Source organism: Scyliorhinus torazame, chromosome 8, assembly GCF_047496885.1.
Source record: "Scyliorhinus torazame isolate Kashiwa2021f chromosome 8, sScyTor2.1, whole genome shotgun sequence".
NCBI lineage: Eukaryota > Metazoa > Chordata > Chondrichthyes > Carcharhiniformes > Scyliorhinidae > Scyliorhinus > Scyliorhinus torazame.
The window spans coordinates 107,247,445-107,263,657 of record NC_092714.1 but is presented as its reverse complement, the minus strand read 5'-3'; the positions used below and the strand labels follow the sequence as shown (position 1 = coordinate 107,263,657).

At 50.5% G+C, this 16,213-nt stretch overlaps 1 protein-coding gene across 1 annotated transcript in view; it reads left to right on the top strand.

Annotated features, from left to right (window-relative positions):
* LOC140428025 (cilia- and flagella-associated protein 47-like) overlaps positions 1 to 16,213 on the top strand; it is a 1,060,448-nt gene that overhangs the window by 891,756 nt on the left and 152,479 nt on the right. The window contains exon 59 of the mRNA XM_072513997.1: positions 7,254 to 7,413. Within this exon, the coding sequence (XP_072370098.1) occupies positions 7,254 to 7,413 (160 nt within the window). The remainder of the gene's footprint in view (positions 1 to 7,253; positions 7,414 to 16,213) is intronic.

Genomic DNA, 16,213 nt, shown 5'->3' with positions numbered 1-16,213 from the left:
CACCAAGGGCCCACTTTTAAATACTTGCACCAATTGCCGCCTGCATGATGTCCACCTGAGAGGGGTGGAGCATCATGGAGGGGTGGAGCATGACGTGGCCAACACGCTAATGAGATTTAAATCCATGCAAATTACGGTTTTGCATGGGCCAGCTGGCGCAGGGCACAAACGTCACTGACACCGTCAGTGGGAACTGGGGCATGATATTGGAATATGCGCCTGGTGCAAATCACGATTTTTCTCTTGCGCGCTATTCTTCACGTGATCGCAACAGGAAGTGGAGAATTCAACACTTTATTACATTAAAAGCACTATATAAAGGAAGCTGTTGATTCCTCTTTGCTGAGAGGCTAGTTGGGAACAGCTGTGAAATGTTCACAGTTTGCTGGTGTATCTTACTGTCAGGTGAGCCTCGGACCTATTTGTTCAGGTGCAGGGATAAACCCATTGTTCAGACACCTATGAAATTGTGCACCAGCCTGAGTTAGTTTATTTTCCTGCCGATGAGAGGAAAAATGTTATTAACAGTAGAACACTAAGCTTCCTGTTTGTCCTTTCAAACGCGATACCAATAACTGCTGTTTAACAGCATTTTTATTAATCAAGTCTTTATTTGAAAATAACGCATAATAAAGATACACGGATTACTTTCAGCTTTTCTCGCTTTTATAAATTAAACCATTTATTCAGTTAAAATACATTTGTGTTTACTATTTTTTCTTTTGATGTGAACAAAAGCAATAGGTTTGAATATGATATTTAATTTACTCTGGGAGAAAGATGTTAATTTACTCTTGGGAGAAAGATGTTTATGGGCACGATCCAATGGCCATGCTGTGCCCGAAAAGCAGCTCACCGCAATGCAGCACAGCCGGTAAAAGCCAGAAGACCCGCTCCCAGGACCTACCCAGCTTGTGGCGCCTTGTGAAATCTAACGCGAGCTCACGAGACATTGCGATGTAAATCCGGCCCATTGTGGGCTGAATCACATTTTAGCAAATCTGCACATTAGAGCGAGACAGCTCGTCTGATTCTAATAAGCAGTTTCCAGAGGTATCCGAGCCATTGGGATCTATCTCCTTCACCTCGGAGACCCCGGAGAGCGCCGTTCAGCACTGGTCCCCACAAACCAGGACCAAATGGATGGCACTGGTGGGGGTCTCCCAGGAGATTGGAGGCACCGTTTGAACAGAGTGATGATCTGGCATCCTGGCACTGCCAGCATGACACCCTGGCACTCTGTAAATGCCACTAGGGTGCCAGCCTGGCACTCCCAAGCTGCCCAGGTGACACTGAGGCTGGCAGGGGCACTGCCAAGTTGCTAAGCTGCCATTTTTCATATGCTGGTGATCAGGTCAGAGGTGCCCTGCATGGGTGTTGGGGAGAGGCCAGTGTCGTGTTGGGTGTTCCGATGCACAAATGATCCAACACGGCTGTAGATGGTACAATTCTGTTTTATTGTCTTAACAATGACAACTACTAACTGCTGGCTTGGGTACGTGCTTCACCAGCTAACCTGTGGAGCCAGCCCTATCACTATCTTAGTGAAGCACTCAGCACATGGTCTATGTCTGAGTGGCACGCTGTGAGCTCTGTGCTCTGAGCTATCTCCTGGTAGAATGAGCGGGAACTGTGGTGTTCCCTGTTTTATAGTGCGTGTGCTCTCACTGGTGATTGGCTGCGATGTTATGTGTGTGCTGGTTGGTCCAACTACCTGTCCATCAGTGTGTGTGTGATTGCACCATGATATGCTGATGTGGATATCATGACATTCCCCCTTTTCACAAGGATATGTGCCTACATACTAATAAATAGAAATGTGTACTGAGTGCATCTGAGTATGTGTGTGCAATATTAACAACATGTACATGAGGCTAAACTATATACAGAGGAAGGTGTCAGGTGCAACAGAGCAACGAGGTTATACCAATAACAGAACAAATGCAATCAACAAATGACGAGAGAAAACCTCTGGAACAATGAACGACAAGAAAAGAAACTCGTTAACAGTACTGTAAAACAATTCAGTGAGTCCAATGTGCTAACAGGCTCATAAGTCAATTCTCTCAGGTGGGCAACGAATTCTTGTTGACCGCCTCAAGGGTGGGTCAGGATCCACCGGCTGAGGAATGGGCCTGGCCACGGGCGAGAGAGGAAGAGGCAGAGTGGCAGGAAGCTCAACAAAGTCGACATCAGGGACAACAGGAGGGCGTGGCACCGGTGCATGATCTCGTAGCGAGCGCGGAACCAGACGAAGGCGGCGGCGAAATAAGCCATCAGGCATGCGAACCAGGAATGAGCGGGGAGCCACGTGACGGAGAACCTCGGCGGTTGCCGACCAGCCACCCTCCGGTAGGTGTATGCGGACGTTGTCTCCAGGCGCCAGAGCAGGAAGATCAGTCGGCCGAGCGTCATGTGCCACCTTCCGCTGAGCACGCTGTTGTTGCAACCTTCGCAACACTGGAGCATGGTCGGGGTCAGGAACATGAATGGACGGCACAGTGGTCCTGAGGGCGTGACCCATCAACAGCTGGGCTGGCGAGAGGCCCGTGGACAGTGGGGCCGAGCAATAGGCCAGCAGGGCTAAACAGAGGTCAGATCCGGCATCAGCAGCCTTGCAGAGGAGCCGCTTCACAATGTGGACGCCCTTTTCCACCTTGCCATTCGACTGAGGATGCAAGGGACTGGACGTCACGTGTGTGAAGTTGTATGAAGTGGCAAAGGAATTCTTGGCTCGCAAAGCAAGGCCCGTTGTCAGACATGACGGTGAGGGGAATTCCATGGCGAGCAAAGGTTTGTTTGCATGCCCGGATGACAGCTGATGATGTCATGTCGTGCAGGTGTATGACCTCCGGATAACTTGAGAAGTAATCAATCAGAATAATGTAGTCCCTGCCGAGCGCATGAAAGAGGTCAACGCCCACCTTTGCCCAGGGGGACGTGACCAACTCATGGGTCTGAAATGTCTCAGGGGGTGGCGCCGGCTGAAACCTTTGGCAGGTGGGGCAGTTGAGCACCATGTTGGCGATGTCGTCGCTGATGCCCGGCCAGTACACAGCCTCTCGGGCCCTCCGCCTGCACTTTTCAACTCCGAGATGGCCTTCGTGCAGTTGTTCGAGGACAAGCCAGTGCATGCTGTGTGGGATCACGATCCGGTCCAACTTCAAGAGGACACCATCAATGACGGCCAAGTCGTCCCGGATATTGTAAAATTGTGGGCACTGCCCCTTGAGCCACAATTCCGTGATGTGGCGCATTACACGCTGTAGAAGAGGGTCAGCCGCAGTCTCACGGCGAATGTGGGCCAGACGTGCGTCAGTGGCCAGCAGATTGGCCGATGTGAAGGCTACTTGTGCATTGACCTGACAAACGAACCCCTCCGGTGTGTTAACCGCCCTGGACAGAGCATCTGCGATGATGAGATCCTTCCCCAGGGTGTAGACAAGTTGGAAGTCGTACCTCCGGAGCTTGAGCAGAATGCGCTGGAGGCGCGGGGTCATATCGTTAAGGTCCTTCTGAATGATGCCGACCAGGGGGCAATGGTCGGTCTCCACAGTGAACTGCGGAAGACCATATGCATAATCGTGAAATTTGTCGATGCCAGTCAACAGGCCTAGACACTCCTACTCAATCTGCGCATAGCGCTGTTCTGTGGGGGTCATGGCTCGCGACGCATAGGCGACCGGGGCCCATGATGCGGTGTCGTCCCTTTGCAGGAGTACTGCCCCAATGCCAGACTGGCTGGCGTCAGTTGAGATCTGTGTTTCCCGTGTTGTATCGAAAAACACCAGTACCGAGGCGGTGGTGAGCTTGACCTTGAGCTCCTCCCATTCACTCTGGTGTGCGGGCAGCCACTGGAATTCCGTTGTCTTTTTGACCAGGTGGCGAAGAGCAGTCGTGTGCGAAGCAAGGTTAGGAATGAACTTCCCCAGGAAGTTGACCATCCCGAGAAAGCGCAGCACTGCCTTCTTGTCTGCCGGCTGCTGCATGGCTGCCACTTTGTCGGCATCCGGCCGCACACCCAACCGGGAGATGTGGTCCCCCAAAAACTTTAGCTCAGTCTGGCCAAAAGAGCACTTGGCTCAGTTGAGGCGCAGGCCCTGATCTCGTATCCGTGCAAAGACACGCTGGAGACGACTGATGTGCTCCTGTGGTGTGGTGGACCAGATGATAATGTCGTCCACGTCGACACGTACCCCTTCGATGCCCTCCATCATCTGTTCCATGATGCGATGGAACACCTCGGAGGCCGAGATGATGCCGAATGGCATCCTATTGTAGCAGTATCTGCCAAATGCAGTGTTGAAAGTGCACAGCCTCCTGCTGGACTGATCCAATTGAATCTGCCAAAAGCCCTTTGAGGCATCAAGCTTGGTGAATATTTTTGCCCGAGCCATTTCGCTCGTGATTTCTTCTCGTTTGGGTATGGGGTAGTGTTCCCTCATAATGTTGTTATTCAAATCTTTTGGGTCGATACAGATCCTGAGCTCGCCGGAGGGCTTCTTGACGCACACCATGGAGCTGACCCATGGCGTTGGCTCCGTGACCCGGGAAAGCACTCCTTGGTCCTGCAGGTCCTGCAGCTGCTGCTTGAGGCGGTCCTTGAGTGGTGCTGGGACCCTATGAGGTGCGTGAATGACCGGGGTGGCATTCGGTTTGAGCTGTATTTTGTACGTGTAGGGCAGTGTGCCCATGCCCTCAAAAACCTCCTGGTTGTGCGCGAGGAGTGAGTGGAGCTGTGCCCTCAAGTCTGCATCCGGGAAATCGGACGTACCTTCTGGAGACAGAGTGTGTACCCGCTGAACGAGGTGGAGGATCTTGCACGCCTGTGCGCCTAACAGAGAGTCCTTCGAGGATCCAACGATTTCAAACGATAATGTGGCTTTGTGTGAGTTGCGTGTAACATCGAGCTGGCAGGACCCCGTGGCCGGGATGACGTTTCCATTGTAGTCAACCAGCTGACAGTGGGATGGCAGAATCGGTGGTTTAACCTTCAAGGTCTGGAAGGCTGACCATGCGAGGAGATTGGCGGAGGCACCATTGTCCAGGCAAAATGTGATCTGTGATCGGTTGACCGTTAGGGTGGCACACCACTCATCGTCCGGAGCAATGCTGTGCACTGGCAGCGGCTGGTGGTTCCGACTTGGGGACATCCGGTTCTTGTGGATTACTGCAACGCGGAAGGGCTCCCTGTCTTCGGTATCGCTGGTCTGCATACTATCTGGATATGACTCAGTGTAGGGGGGCTGAATCGCCTGCACATCCCTGTGAGACTGGCAGAATTGTTGGGAGTTGGCAGGTTGAGCTGCTCGACAGCAGGCAGCATAGTGGCCCATCCTGCCACAGCGGAGGCATTGTCGCGCTTTGGCCAGACATTGCCGCTTTAAGTGGGCGGAGCCACAGTTGTCGCATGTTGTGACGTCATGGCGTTCGTTGCCACTGCATCATAACAGTGTGAAACAGCTTGCTTAATATGTTGTTCAAATTTTATGATTCCCAAATTGTGCATTAACTAATAAGAGGGACCCTTTATCCCGGCCCGAAGAAGGGAAACTGCTAACAAGGGGCTTAATATATGCTTGCAGTCCTGGTTCAACATTGGTTTTCTCCAAAATAGTCAGCACTTTTGCAGGCTGCATTTGGGGAAACTAACCTTATAGATCGCATGCATAAAAAATGTATCTTACTTACCTGTAAACCACACAGAGTGCCCAATTCATTTTTTCCAATTAAGGGGTAATTTAGTGTGGCCAATCCACCTACCCTGCACATCTTATGGGTTGTGGGGACAAAGCCAACGCAAACACGGGGAGAATGTGCCAACTCCACATGGACAGTGACCCAGAGCCAGGACCTTAGCGCCGTGACGCAGCAGTGCTAACCACTGCACCACCGTGCTGCCCTGTAAACCACAATCCTGATTGTTCCACAACCTTCAAATTTCCTCTCTCACAAGGTCCCTGATTCCAAACCAAATTCCACATACGCATATCTCCATCCAGTCCCAACCTCCACACCATGCTGCTCACCCTCTCAGTCTGCCCAAAGGCTATTGATTGCTCTTCCCTATGCCATCAACATAACCCCCACTGAGACCAGCGATGGCCGCCTCAAGACCCACAATTCCCCAAGTTATCCCAGACAACTGAGACCTGAAAAGTCTTCCAAGACATCCAGCTGCACCTATGAGAATCATGAACCCCCTTCCAAACCTTGTAATCCTCATGATCTCCTCAGACTAGCAAGTTCTGAATTTCTCGTCAACTGTATCTGAGAAAGATGGAAACTTAAATAAAACGAAGGAAACTTACAATGAAGGTGTTTAATAACAAAAATAACAGGACCAATGTGTGAAATATGCTTCTGGTCTGTAATCAGTTACAATAATAAATATGTTTGGATCAGATATAATATCAATCCCAATGCAACATGTTTTCATTGCTATTGAGAGAGAATTTTAATGAGCAGCGCTCAGTCTGGTGGGATATAAATTGTATTAAATTAACTTGCTCTTAAGTATGTCAAATGGATCTTCTGGAATGCTATTGTTTAATTTACAAGTTAGAACAAACACTTTCCTATGTTGTTTAACCTCAGCACTATAGTGGATTATTTGTTTAGAGCAAGGTGCAATCAAAAGCCCAAACTAGCAAATGTAAATGAATTGAGGTGGATTTTGTGCAATGGAAAGCAGATTATGCAAATACTTGACTTTGACACATTTATCCTTGATAACTTTTTATCCTGTGTTTTCCATGGGACAATATGATTCTGGAAATGAAGGGCAATTGCTTGGAATAGTTCTTACTGTAGCTGCTTATTTCAAGCTGCTCTTTTACTTGTTGTCTACCACAAAATGCACAGATACATAAAAAGGATATTTCACATCATTGCTAATGTGTAGGGAAGATTTACAATTTTGTGCCTTTATGCAATACCTCTCTCCACTTTGTATCAGAAGGATTTATAATTTATTACTTGCATAGCTTCCTAAATTTAATAACGTGTCTCAATTGTCTCACATCTATCATTGTCACTAACATAAATTGAATATCAACTGATCTGCCTACATGAGTTGTCATCTTTTTTGACCAGTTGGCACCTTGTTTTACCAAGCCATTTAGAGTATCTAAAATGTAAAATTAGATTTGTCAAATTTTTGACATTACTATAGGTGAATTATCTCCGGTTTCTGAAACTTAAGATTTTCTAACACTGCACATTAATACTATACCTGTTGTTCAATTGAATAGGTGTATTACTTCCCCCAAAAGAGAAATTGGACATCCCTCTGATTTTTGCACCTGATGATATGGTGTTATGTGAAGGTCTGATGGTGGTCCAAATTAAGAAGCAAAATGGAAGCAACTGGCCTTATGAAATGGGCAAAGTGACCAGTAGTGAACTTAAAAGGTAAGATGAATAAATGAACAGAATGTTTTGTTTCAATAACTGTTTAAAGGCGCAATTGAACATGTGAAGCTCTTTTGCAACTGTTGATACAAACACTGGATGAGATCTGGTCTGACTGTAGATTATCGCATTAATTCAGCATTGAAAAGAAAAGTATTGCTTTAGAAAATAAACTTACCTGAAAGTCATAAAATCTCAATACTGATAAGGATTTTCTGTAAACCATTTGCTGGAGGAAAATGATAAATCAGCTGTAAGAAGTGGGTCATTATTGAGGTTGGACAATTTGAAGCTTAGGCACCTGATGAAGGAGCAGCACTCCGAAAGCTTGTGGTTTCAAATAAACTGTTAGATTTTAACCTGGTGTTGTGATACTTCTTACTGTGCCCACCCCAGTCCAGCACCGGCAGCTCCACAATTTGAAGTTTAAAGACCCTCATAGACTGTACCTGACATTCACCACCTTCTGCACTGGCAAGTGACCTGAGCTCTGTGAAGTGCCATCTGGAGGCATCAAATGAAAATGCACGTTAAATTTATTAGAGCAGCGCCTCATTTCCATGTAATCACGATATTAAATGTTTTGCTAATTGCTGACCCTTCTGCGATAATGAAAGCACCGAAGTCTGAAGAGACTTGGGGGTTCCAGGTACAAAGACCATTGGCATCGTTAAGATCCCGTAGCAGACCCCAACATTTGTTGGAATACTGGGCAAGAACCCAATTTTTAAAAACACTTTTTAAAACTGTGAGGAAAGGATACTTCTTTCCAGGAGTGATTCCACTGACCAACAGGTATCTTTTATATTAAAGCAAACTTTATTCTTAACACAGGATTAAACACATTAACATCATAGAAAATTAACAGTTAAACAATTCTTTTTTAAAAAAAATATTTTTATTCAATTTTAGCAAATTTTCAACAAAACCCCTTACAGAAAAAAGAAAAGTATAAAACACACAGATCAACATCGTACACTTATATCGCGAATTCCCCCAATGTACAAACCCCCCCCCCATGAAACAATAACAAACACCTACCCGACCCCCCCCCCTCTTCCCCCCCCCCCCCCGGGCTGCTGCTGACCACCTCCTAACGTTCCGCTAGAAAGTCTAGAAACGGTTGCCACCGCCTGAAGAACCCTTGCACAGACCATCGCAAGGCAAACTTTACCCTCTCCAATTTAATGAACCCTGCCATGTCACTGATCCAGGCTTCTACGCTTGGGGGCCTCGCATCCTTCCACTGTAGCAGAATCCTCCGCCGGGCTACCAGGGACGCAAAGGCCAGAATATCGGCCTCTTTTGCCTCCTGCACTCCCGGCTCGTCCAATACCCCAAATAATGCTAACCCCCAGCTCGGCTTGACCTGGGTGTTCACCATCTTAGACATAGTCCTCGCAAAGCCCCTCCAAAACCCATCCAGCGCCGGACACGCCCAGAACATATGGGCATGGTTTGCTGGGCTCCCCGAGCACCTCACACACCTGTCCTCTACCCCAAAAAACCTACTCAACCTCACCCCTGTCATATGCGCTCTGTGAAGAACCTTAAATTGTATCAGGCTAAGCCTGGCACAAGAGGAGGAAGAATTAACCCTACCCAGGGCATCAGCCCACAGACCCTCATCTATCTCATCCCCAAGCTCCTCCTCCCATTTACCCTGTAGCTCCTCCACCGAGGTCTCCTCCTCTTCCTTCATCTCCTTATAGACCGCCGAGGCCTTGCCTTCTCCAACCCACCACCCCGAGAGCACGCTATCTTGAATCTTACGCATGCTGGAAGCAGCGTAAATGCCCTCACCTGCCGTCTCACAAACGCCATCACCTGCATGTACCTGAAGGCGTTTCCGGGGGGCAGCCCAAATTTCTCCTCCAGCGCACCAAGGCTCGGCACCGTCCCATCTATAAACAGGTCCCCCATTCTTTTAATTCCTGCCCGATGCCAGCTCAGAAACCCCCCATCCATTCTCCCCGGGAGGAACCGATGGTTCTCTCTCATCGGGGACCAAACCGAAGCCTCTACCTCACCCTTGTGGCACCTCCACTGCCCCCAAATTTTCAGAGTCGCCGCCACCACCAGACCCGTGGTGTACCTTGTTGGCGGGAGCGGCAGCTGTGCCGTCACCAGCGCTCTCAGACTCGTGCCCACACAGGACGCCATCTGCAGCCTCTTCCACGTCGCCCCCTTCCCCTCCATTATCCACTTACGGATCATCGCCCTATTGGCAGCCCAGTAGTACCCACATAGATTGGGCAACGCTAGCCCTCCTCTGTCCCTGCTACGCTCCAGAAACACCCTTTTTACCCTCGGGGCCTTATTCGCCCACACGAATCACATGATACTCCTGCTGACCCGTTTAAAAAAGGCCTTAGGGATCAGGATGGGAAGGCACTGGAACACAAATCGGAACCACGGAAGGACTGTCATTTTTACTGACAGCACCCTACCCGCCAACGACAGTGGCAACATACCCCACCTTTTAAACTCCTCCTCCATCTGCTCCACCAGCCGCGTCAAATTGAGCTTGTGCTCCTAGCCACCTGGATCCCCAGGTACCAAAAGCTCCTTTCCGCTCTCTCAGCGGAAGCGCGTCTATCTCCCTTCCCTGGTCCCCTGGGTGTATCACAAAGAGCTAACTCTTCCCTACGTTAAGCTTATATCTGGAAAAGTCCCCGAACTCCCTGAAGATCCGCATAACCTCCGGCATCCCCTCCACTGGGTCCGCCACATACAATAACAGGTCATCGGCATACAGCGACACCCGGTGTTCCTCTCCCCCCCGAACCAGTCCCCTCCAGTTCCTGGACTCCTTCAGTGCCATGGCCAAAGGCTCAATTGCCAATGCGAACAACAAGGGGGATAAGGGACACCCCTGCCTCGTCCCCGGTACAGCTGAAAGTATTCCGACCTCCGCCGGTTCGTGGCCACACTCGCCACCGGGGCTTCATAACGTAGCCTAACCCAACTGATGAACCCCTCCCCGAACCCAAACCTCCTCATCACTTCCCAAAGATACTCCTACTCCACCCTATCGAAGGCCTTCTCCGCGTCCATAGCCGCCACTACCTCCACTTCCCCCTCCACTGCAGGCATCATAATTACGTTGAGCAGTCTCCGCACATTGGTGTTCAACTGCCTACCCTTCACAAATCCCGTCTGGTCCTCGTGAATCACCTCCGGGACACAGTCCTCGATTCTGGTAGCCAGCACCTTCGCCAACAACTTTGCGTCGATGTTGAGGAGCGAGATCGGCCTGTACGACCCACACTGTAATGGGTCCTTGTACCGCTTCAGGATCAGCGAGATCAGCGCCCTGGACATTGTCGGGCACAGGGCCCCCCCTCCCTCGCCTCATTGAAAGTCCTCACTAATAGTGGGCTCAACAGGTCCATGTACTTCCGGTAGAATTCCACCGAAAACCCATCCGGCCCTGGGGCCTTCCCTGCCTGCATTCTCCCCAACCCCTTAACCAGCTCCTCCAGCCCAATCGGTGCCCCTAGCCCAACCACCTGCTCCTCCTCCACCCTCGGGAACCTCAGCCGATCCAAAAATCACCCCCTCCCCCGTCAGGGGCTCAGACCGATACAGCTCCTCATAAAAGTCCCTGAATACCCCATTTATTCCCACCGCACTCTGCACCGTGTTCCCCCCTCTATCCCTAACTTCCCCAATCTCCCTCGCTGCCTCCCGCTTCTGAAGCAGATGTGCCAACCTCTGGCCCGCCTTCTCCCCATATTCGTACACTGCCCTTTGCGCTTTCCTCCACTGCACCTCTGCCTTCCTGGTAGTCAACAGGTCGAATTCGGCCTGGAGGCTTCGTCACTCCTTGAGTAATCCCTCCTCGGGGACCCCTGCACACCTCCTATCCACCCTTAATATCTCCCCCACCAATCTCTCCCTCTCTCTCCTCTCCTTCCTCTCCTTATGGGCCCTAGTGGAGATTAGCTCTCCCCTGACCACCGGCTTCAGCGCCTCCCAGACCACCCCCACTTGCACCTCCCCATTGCCGTTAGCCTCTAAATATCTTTCAATGCACCCCCGGATCCACCCGCTCACCTCCTCATCCACCAACAGTCCCACATCGAGGCGCCACAGCGGGCGCTGGTCCCTCTCCTCCCCCAACTCCACCCAATGCGGGGCATGATCTAAGATAACTATGGCCAAATATTCCATGCCCTCCACTCTCGGGATTAGTGCCCTACTCATAATGAAGAAATCTATCTGGGAGTAGGCTTTGTGGACGTGGGAAAAAAGGAAAATTCCTTGGCCCCCGGCCTGGCAAACCTCCATGGGTCCACTCCCCCCAACTGGTCCATAAACTCCCTAAGCACTTTGGCCGCCGCCGGCCTTTTACCCTGTCCTGGACCTGGAGCGGTCCAATGCTGGGTACAACACCGTGTTGAAGTCCCCCCCCCCCCATTATCAAGCTCCCTGTCTCCAGATCCGGAATCCGACCCAACATGCGCCTCATGAATCCGGCATCGTCCCAATTCGGGGCACATACATTCACTAGTACCACCCGCACCCCCTGCAGCTTACCACTCATCATCACGGACCGACTTCCATTATCTGCCACGATGTTCAGCGCCTCAAACGACACCCGCTTCCCCACCAGGATCGCCACCCCTCGATTCTTCGCGTCCAACCCCGAGTGAAAACCTGCCCTACCCACCCCTTTCTCAGCCCAACCTGATCTGCCACCCTCAAATGCGTCTCCTGGAGCATAACCACATCTGCCTTCAGTCCCTTCAGGTGCATGAACACACGGGCCCTCTTGACCAGCCCGTTCAGGCCTCTCACATTCCAAGTTATCAGCCGGATCAGGGGGCTCCCCCCGCCCCCCCTGCCGACCAGCCATCTCCCTTTCTGGGCCAGCCACATGCCCGCGCTTCCTGCACCCTCCATTCCCCCAGGCAGCGGACCCCCGCCCCGACTCCCTCTCCGAACTCCAGCTCCCCTTTGGCCAATGCAGCAGCAACCCAGTTCCCCCCCCTCTTCCCCCACTTCCCTCCCTCACAACCACCCCCCCCTCCCAGCTAGGTCCCCCACTAGCTGTATTGCTCCCCCAAGGCACTCCCGTACGTCAGCTGTCTCCTGCTGACCCCGGCCTCTCTCGCCACTCCGGCGACCCCCCTAGTGTGAGAATCTCTCCTCCGTTTTCTGGCAGCCAGCGTGCGCTCCTCTGCAACACTGCCCTCCCCCCCGCCCTTCCTTCCCTAGTGCGGGAAAAAGCCCGCGCTTTCCACCGAGCCGGCCCTGCCCTATCTGGCTGTGGTGATACACCACTGTACTTCCCTACCATTGTACATAGTATATAATAGTTGTGTGTAACGTGGCCCTGTAATACTATGTATTGTAGTGTAGCTCTGTAGAGGTTCGGTCACCGGTAGGTAACCCAACCTGGCCACGGAGAGCTCCGCCTTAGCCACTCCCCCGGGAGTTAAGTATAAGAACCCACTTCTGGGACCGGCCCCATTCTGTCTGGGGTCGTCTGTGTCGGGTAAGCCTCCCATGTAGTATATTAAAGCCTTAGTTAAAGTCTCACATGTCTTTGTGGTTCTTGACGCTTAGTGCATCACTGGCGCAGCTCCCTTTTGCGGCCTTATCTCAGCTCCCCGACCTCGGGCCTCCCATTCCCCCTCCCCCCCCGGCGGGGCCCGTCCTTCCAACCACCGATGTCCACACTCTCACACAACCCCCACTTCGAACCATTTACCCAACTCCACCCAGCACCAAAGAAAACAGAACAGAACATCCGCCAAAACACAATAACCACAATAACCCCCCCTCGACACCCCCCCGCCCAACAAACCCTCAGACCGTGTCAAACTTTGTGGCCTGGATAAAGGTCGACGCCTCCTCCGGCGTCTCAAAGTGATGGTGTCGGCCCTTAAACGTGACACACAATCGCGCCGGCTGCAGCCTCCCGAATTTCACCCCCTTCCGATGCAGAACCGCCTTAGCCCGGTTGTACCCGGCCCTCTTCTTGGCCACCTCAGCACTCCAGTCCTGATATATACTGATCTCTGCGTTCTCCCACCTGCTGCTCATCTCAGAACACACTCCCTGTCCACAAAGCAGTGGAACCGCACCATTACCGCCCGCGGCGGCTCGTTGGCCTTGGGTCTCCTCGCCAGGACTCGGTGAGCCCCATCCAGCTCCAGGGGCCTCGGGGAAGCTCCCGCGCCTATCAAGGTGTTCAGCACCATGACCACGTATGCTCCAGCATCCGACCCCTCCACTCCCTCCGGGAGAACCAGAATCCGAAGGGTCTTCCTCCTCGACCGATTCTCCATGTCTCCGAACTTTTCTTGCCACTTCTTGTGCAGCACCTTGTGCGCCTCCACCTTCACCTCCAGGCCCTAGATCGCGTCCTCGTTCTCTGAGGCCTTTTGCCGCAGTTGGATCGCCGCCCCTTGGGCCTTCTGGGTCTCGACCAGCTTATCGAACGATGCCTTCATCGGCTCCAGCAGCTCTGCCTTCAGGTCTACAAAACAGTGCTTGAGGAATTCCTGCTGCTCTTGCGACCATTGCGCCCACGCTGCCTGGTCTCCACCCGCTGCCATCTTTGTTCTCCTCCCTCGCACTTTTCGCTGCATCAAAATCACTTTTTTCACAGCTCCACTCCTGGTCCAATCCATACAATGCCAGGGAAATCGTACTGTCGCCTTCCCACACTGGGAACCGTTGAACAAATGCCGCTGGGGCCCCTAAAAAGAGCCCAAAAGTCCGTTTCTGACGGGAGCTGCCGAACGTGGGACTTAGCTCAGCATAGCCGCAACCGGAAGTCCCAGTTAAACAATTCTTAACAATGAAAGGAAACACTAACTTCTAACTGATACCTTCTCCAGCACGGTAGCACAAGTGGATAGCACTGTGGCTTCACTGCGCCAGGGACCCAGGCTCGATTCCCCGCTGGGTCTCTGTCTGTGCAGAGTCTGCGCGTTCTCCCCGTGTCTGCGTGGGTTTTCTCCGGGTGCTCCAGTTTCCTCCCACAGTCCCAACACGTGCAGGTTAGGTAGATTGGCCATGATAAATTGCCCTTAGTGACCAAAAAGGTTAGGAGGGGTTATTGGGTTACGGGGCTAGGGTGGAAGTGAGGGATAAGTGGGTCAGTGTAGACTTGATGGGCCGAATGGCCTCCTTCTGCACCGTATGTTCTATGTTCCATGTTCTCCAATTAAGCAAGGCCCTTCATAGGTCAAAAGGCCACTTGTAAATTCAGTTAGCAAACACAGGGCTACTTGCTGTACAGTTGAAAAGAGATTCCTTGGAAATACTGCTTGAAGAGAGAGAGGTCCCTTTCAGGAAAAAGCCTGCAGATCTTTCTGACTGTGTCACACAGCTGCTTAACCTGACAGTCTTTGGCACAAGCTCCTGCTCAGATTAAAGCTCTTAGCAGACTAAAAGTTAAACTACCTGCTACAGACCTGGCATTAATTATATCATCTTTATCCCACTAGGATGCTCTGACCTGTTTACCTTAGTCTAAATACAATGTCTCAAATTATCTACTCTCCAGCTATCATAACAAAATTCCATTAGCCCTATAGAGGTAAACACATACAGGGGTGATTATCTCATTTTTATCACATCTTAATTGCACTTTGCAGCAACTGAGTCTGGATGTCTTAACCTTGATTATCCAATCATATTACTGCAATAGATATATACCTGAACTCAGGCTTTTAAAACATTACTGCAAAAAATATAAAATACAAAGCGCTGACTGTCGGTCGGCGCCCAAAACGCGATTGGGCGGAGAACCAGTTTTGACACCAAAATCATGGCCTCCGCTGGTTTCACGCCGAATCGCAATTCTCAGGTGTGTCTGCAGTGGCGTCTATGCGTTCTAGAGCTCGCGTACAGTAAACGCTGTTGGCATATCATTAGCGGGCCTGACCCGATATTCTCTGGAGCTTCCACGATTCTCTGCTGAGGGAGAGAGAGAGGGTACGGAAAATTTATCGTAATGAGCAGATACTTGAAGTGCAGGCGTTATTTGAGGAAGCATTTTATAACTAGGAAGGGAATTCAGACTCTCCTTTTTTCAGGCGTCCAATAAAAAGGTTGAGTGTCCAATATTGAATTTAAGAAGCTAAAGAGATTAAAAATTGATGCAGTAATGATGAACTATCTCTAGATGTCTTTAGCAAGCTTTCTGCACATAATACTTCATTTGCTAATTATATAAGTGACATCTTGTGGCAGACTAACAATACTACAACAAACTTTGTGCCTTCTATTTTTACCTTCTCTTTTTTTTGTGAATTGTGTTATTGTGAAAGAAAGCATTATTAGTGTTGGAAAATAAAACACTTTCCGTTCAGGGCATCCAGTGTCACTATTAACCATTCCCAGGTCAGGTACTGCACAGTCAGACTTGGAACACAACTCTGTTCTTCTTTTCAAGTATTTAACTCCACCTACAGAGCAATTGCACTCCAGACAATAGCAGCTGACAATCTGTTAATGTTGCTCTGTAACTAGTTTCTTAAGAAGTTAATTTTGTCTGTAATTGAATCCGTATTAAAATTTACCTTTTTTTTAGCTGTAAAAGAAAGTGTCACAGAGTGTCTTTATTGGCCCAAGTTTGTGGTCAGCTGTGAAGCAATTGAGTGCATTGCTCAGCATGAAGCAAGCCTCCCACAAGAATCCAGCATCTCAGTGGCATGCATTTTACCTTAACCAACATTAATTTGAATCTGATGCCAAGTCAAGGGAACTTCAGGTGCACAACAACAGTGATCAAGCAGAGTCAGCAGCCAATCCCATTGAAGCCAACAGCAGACCAGGA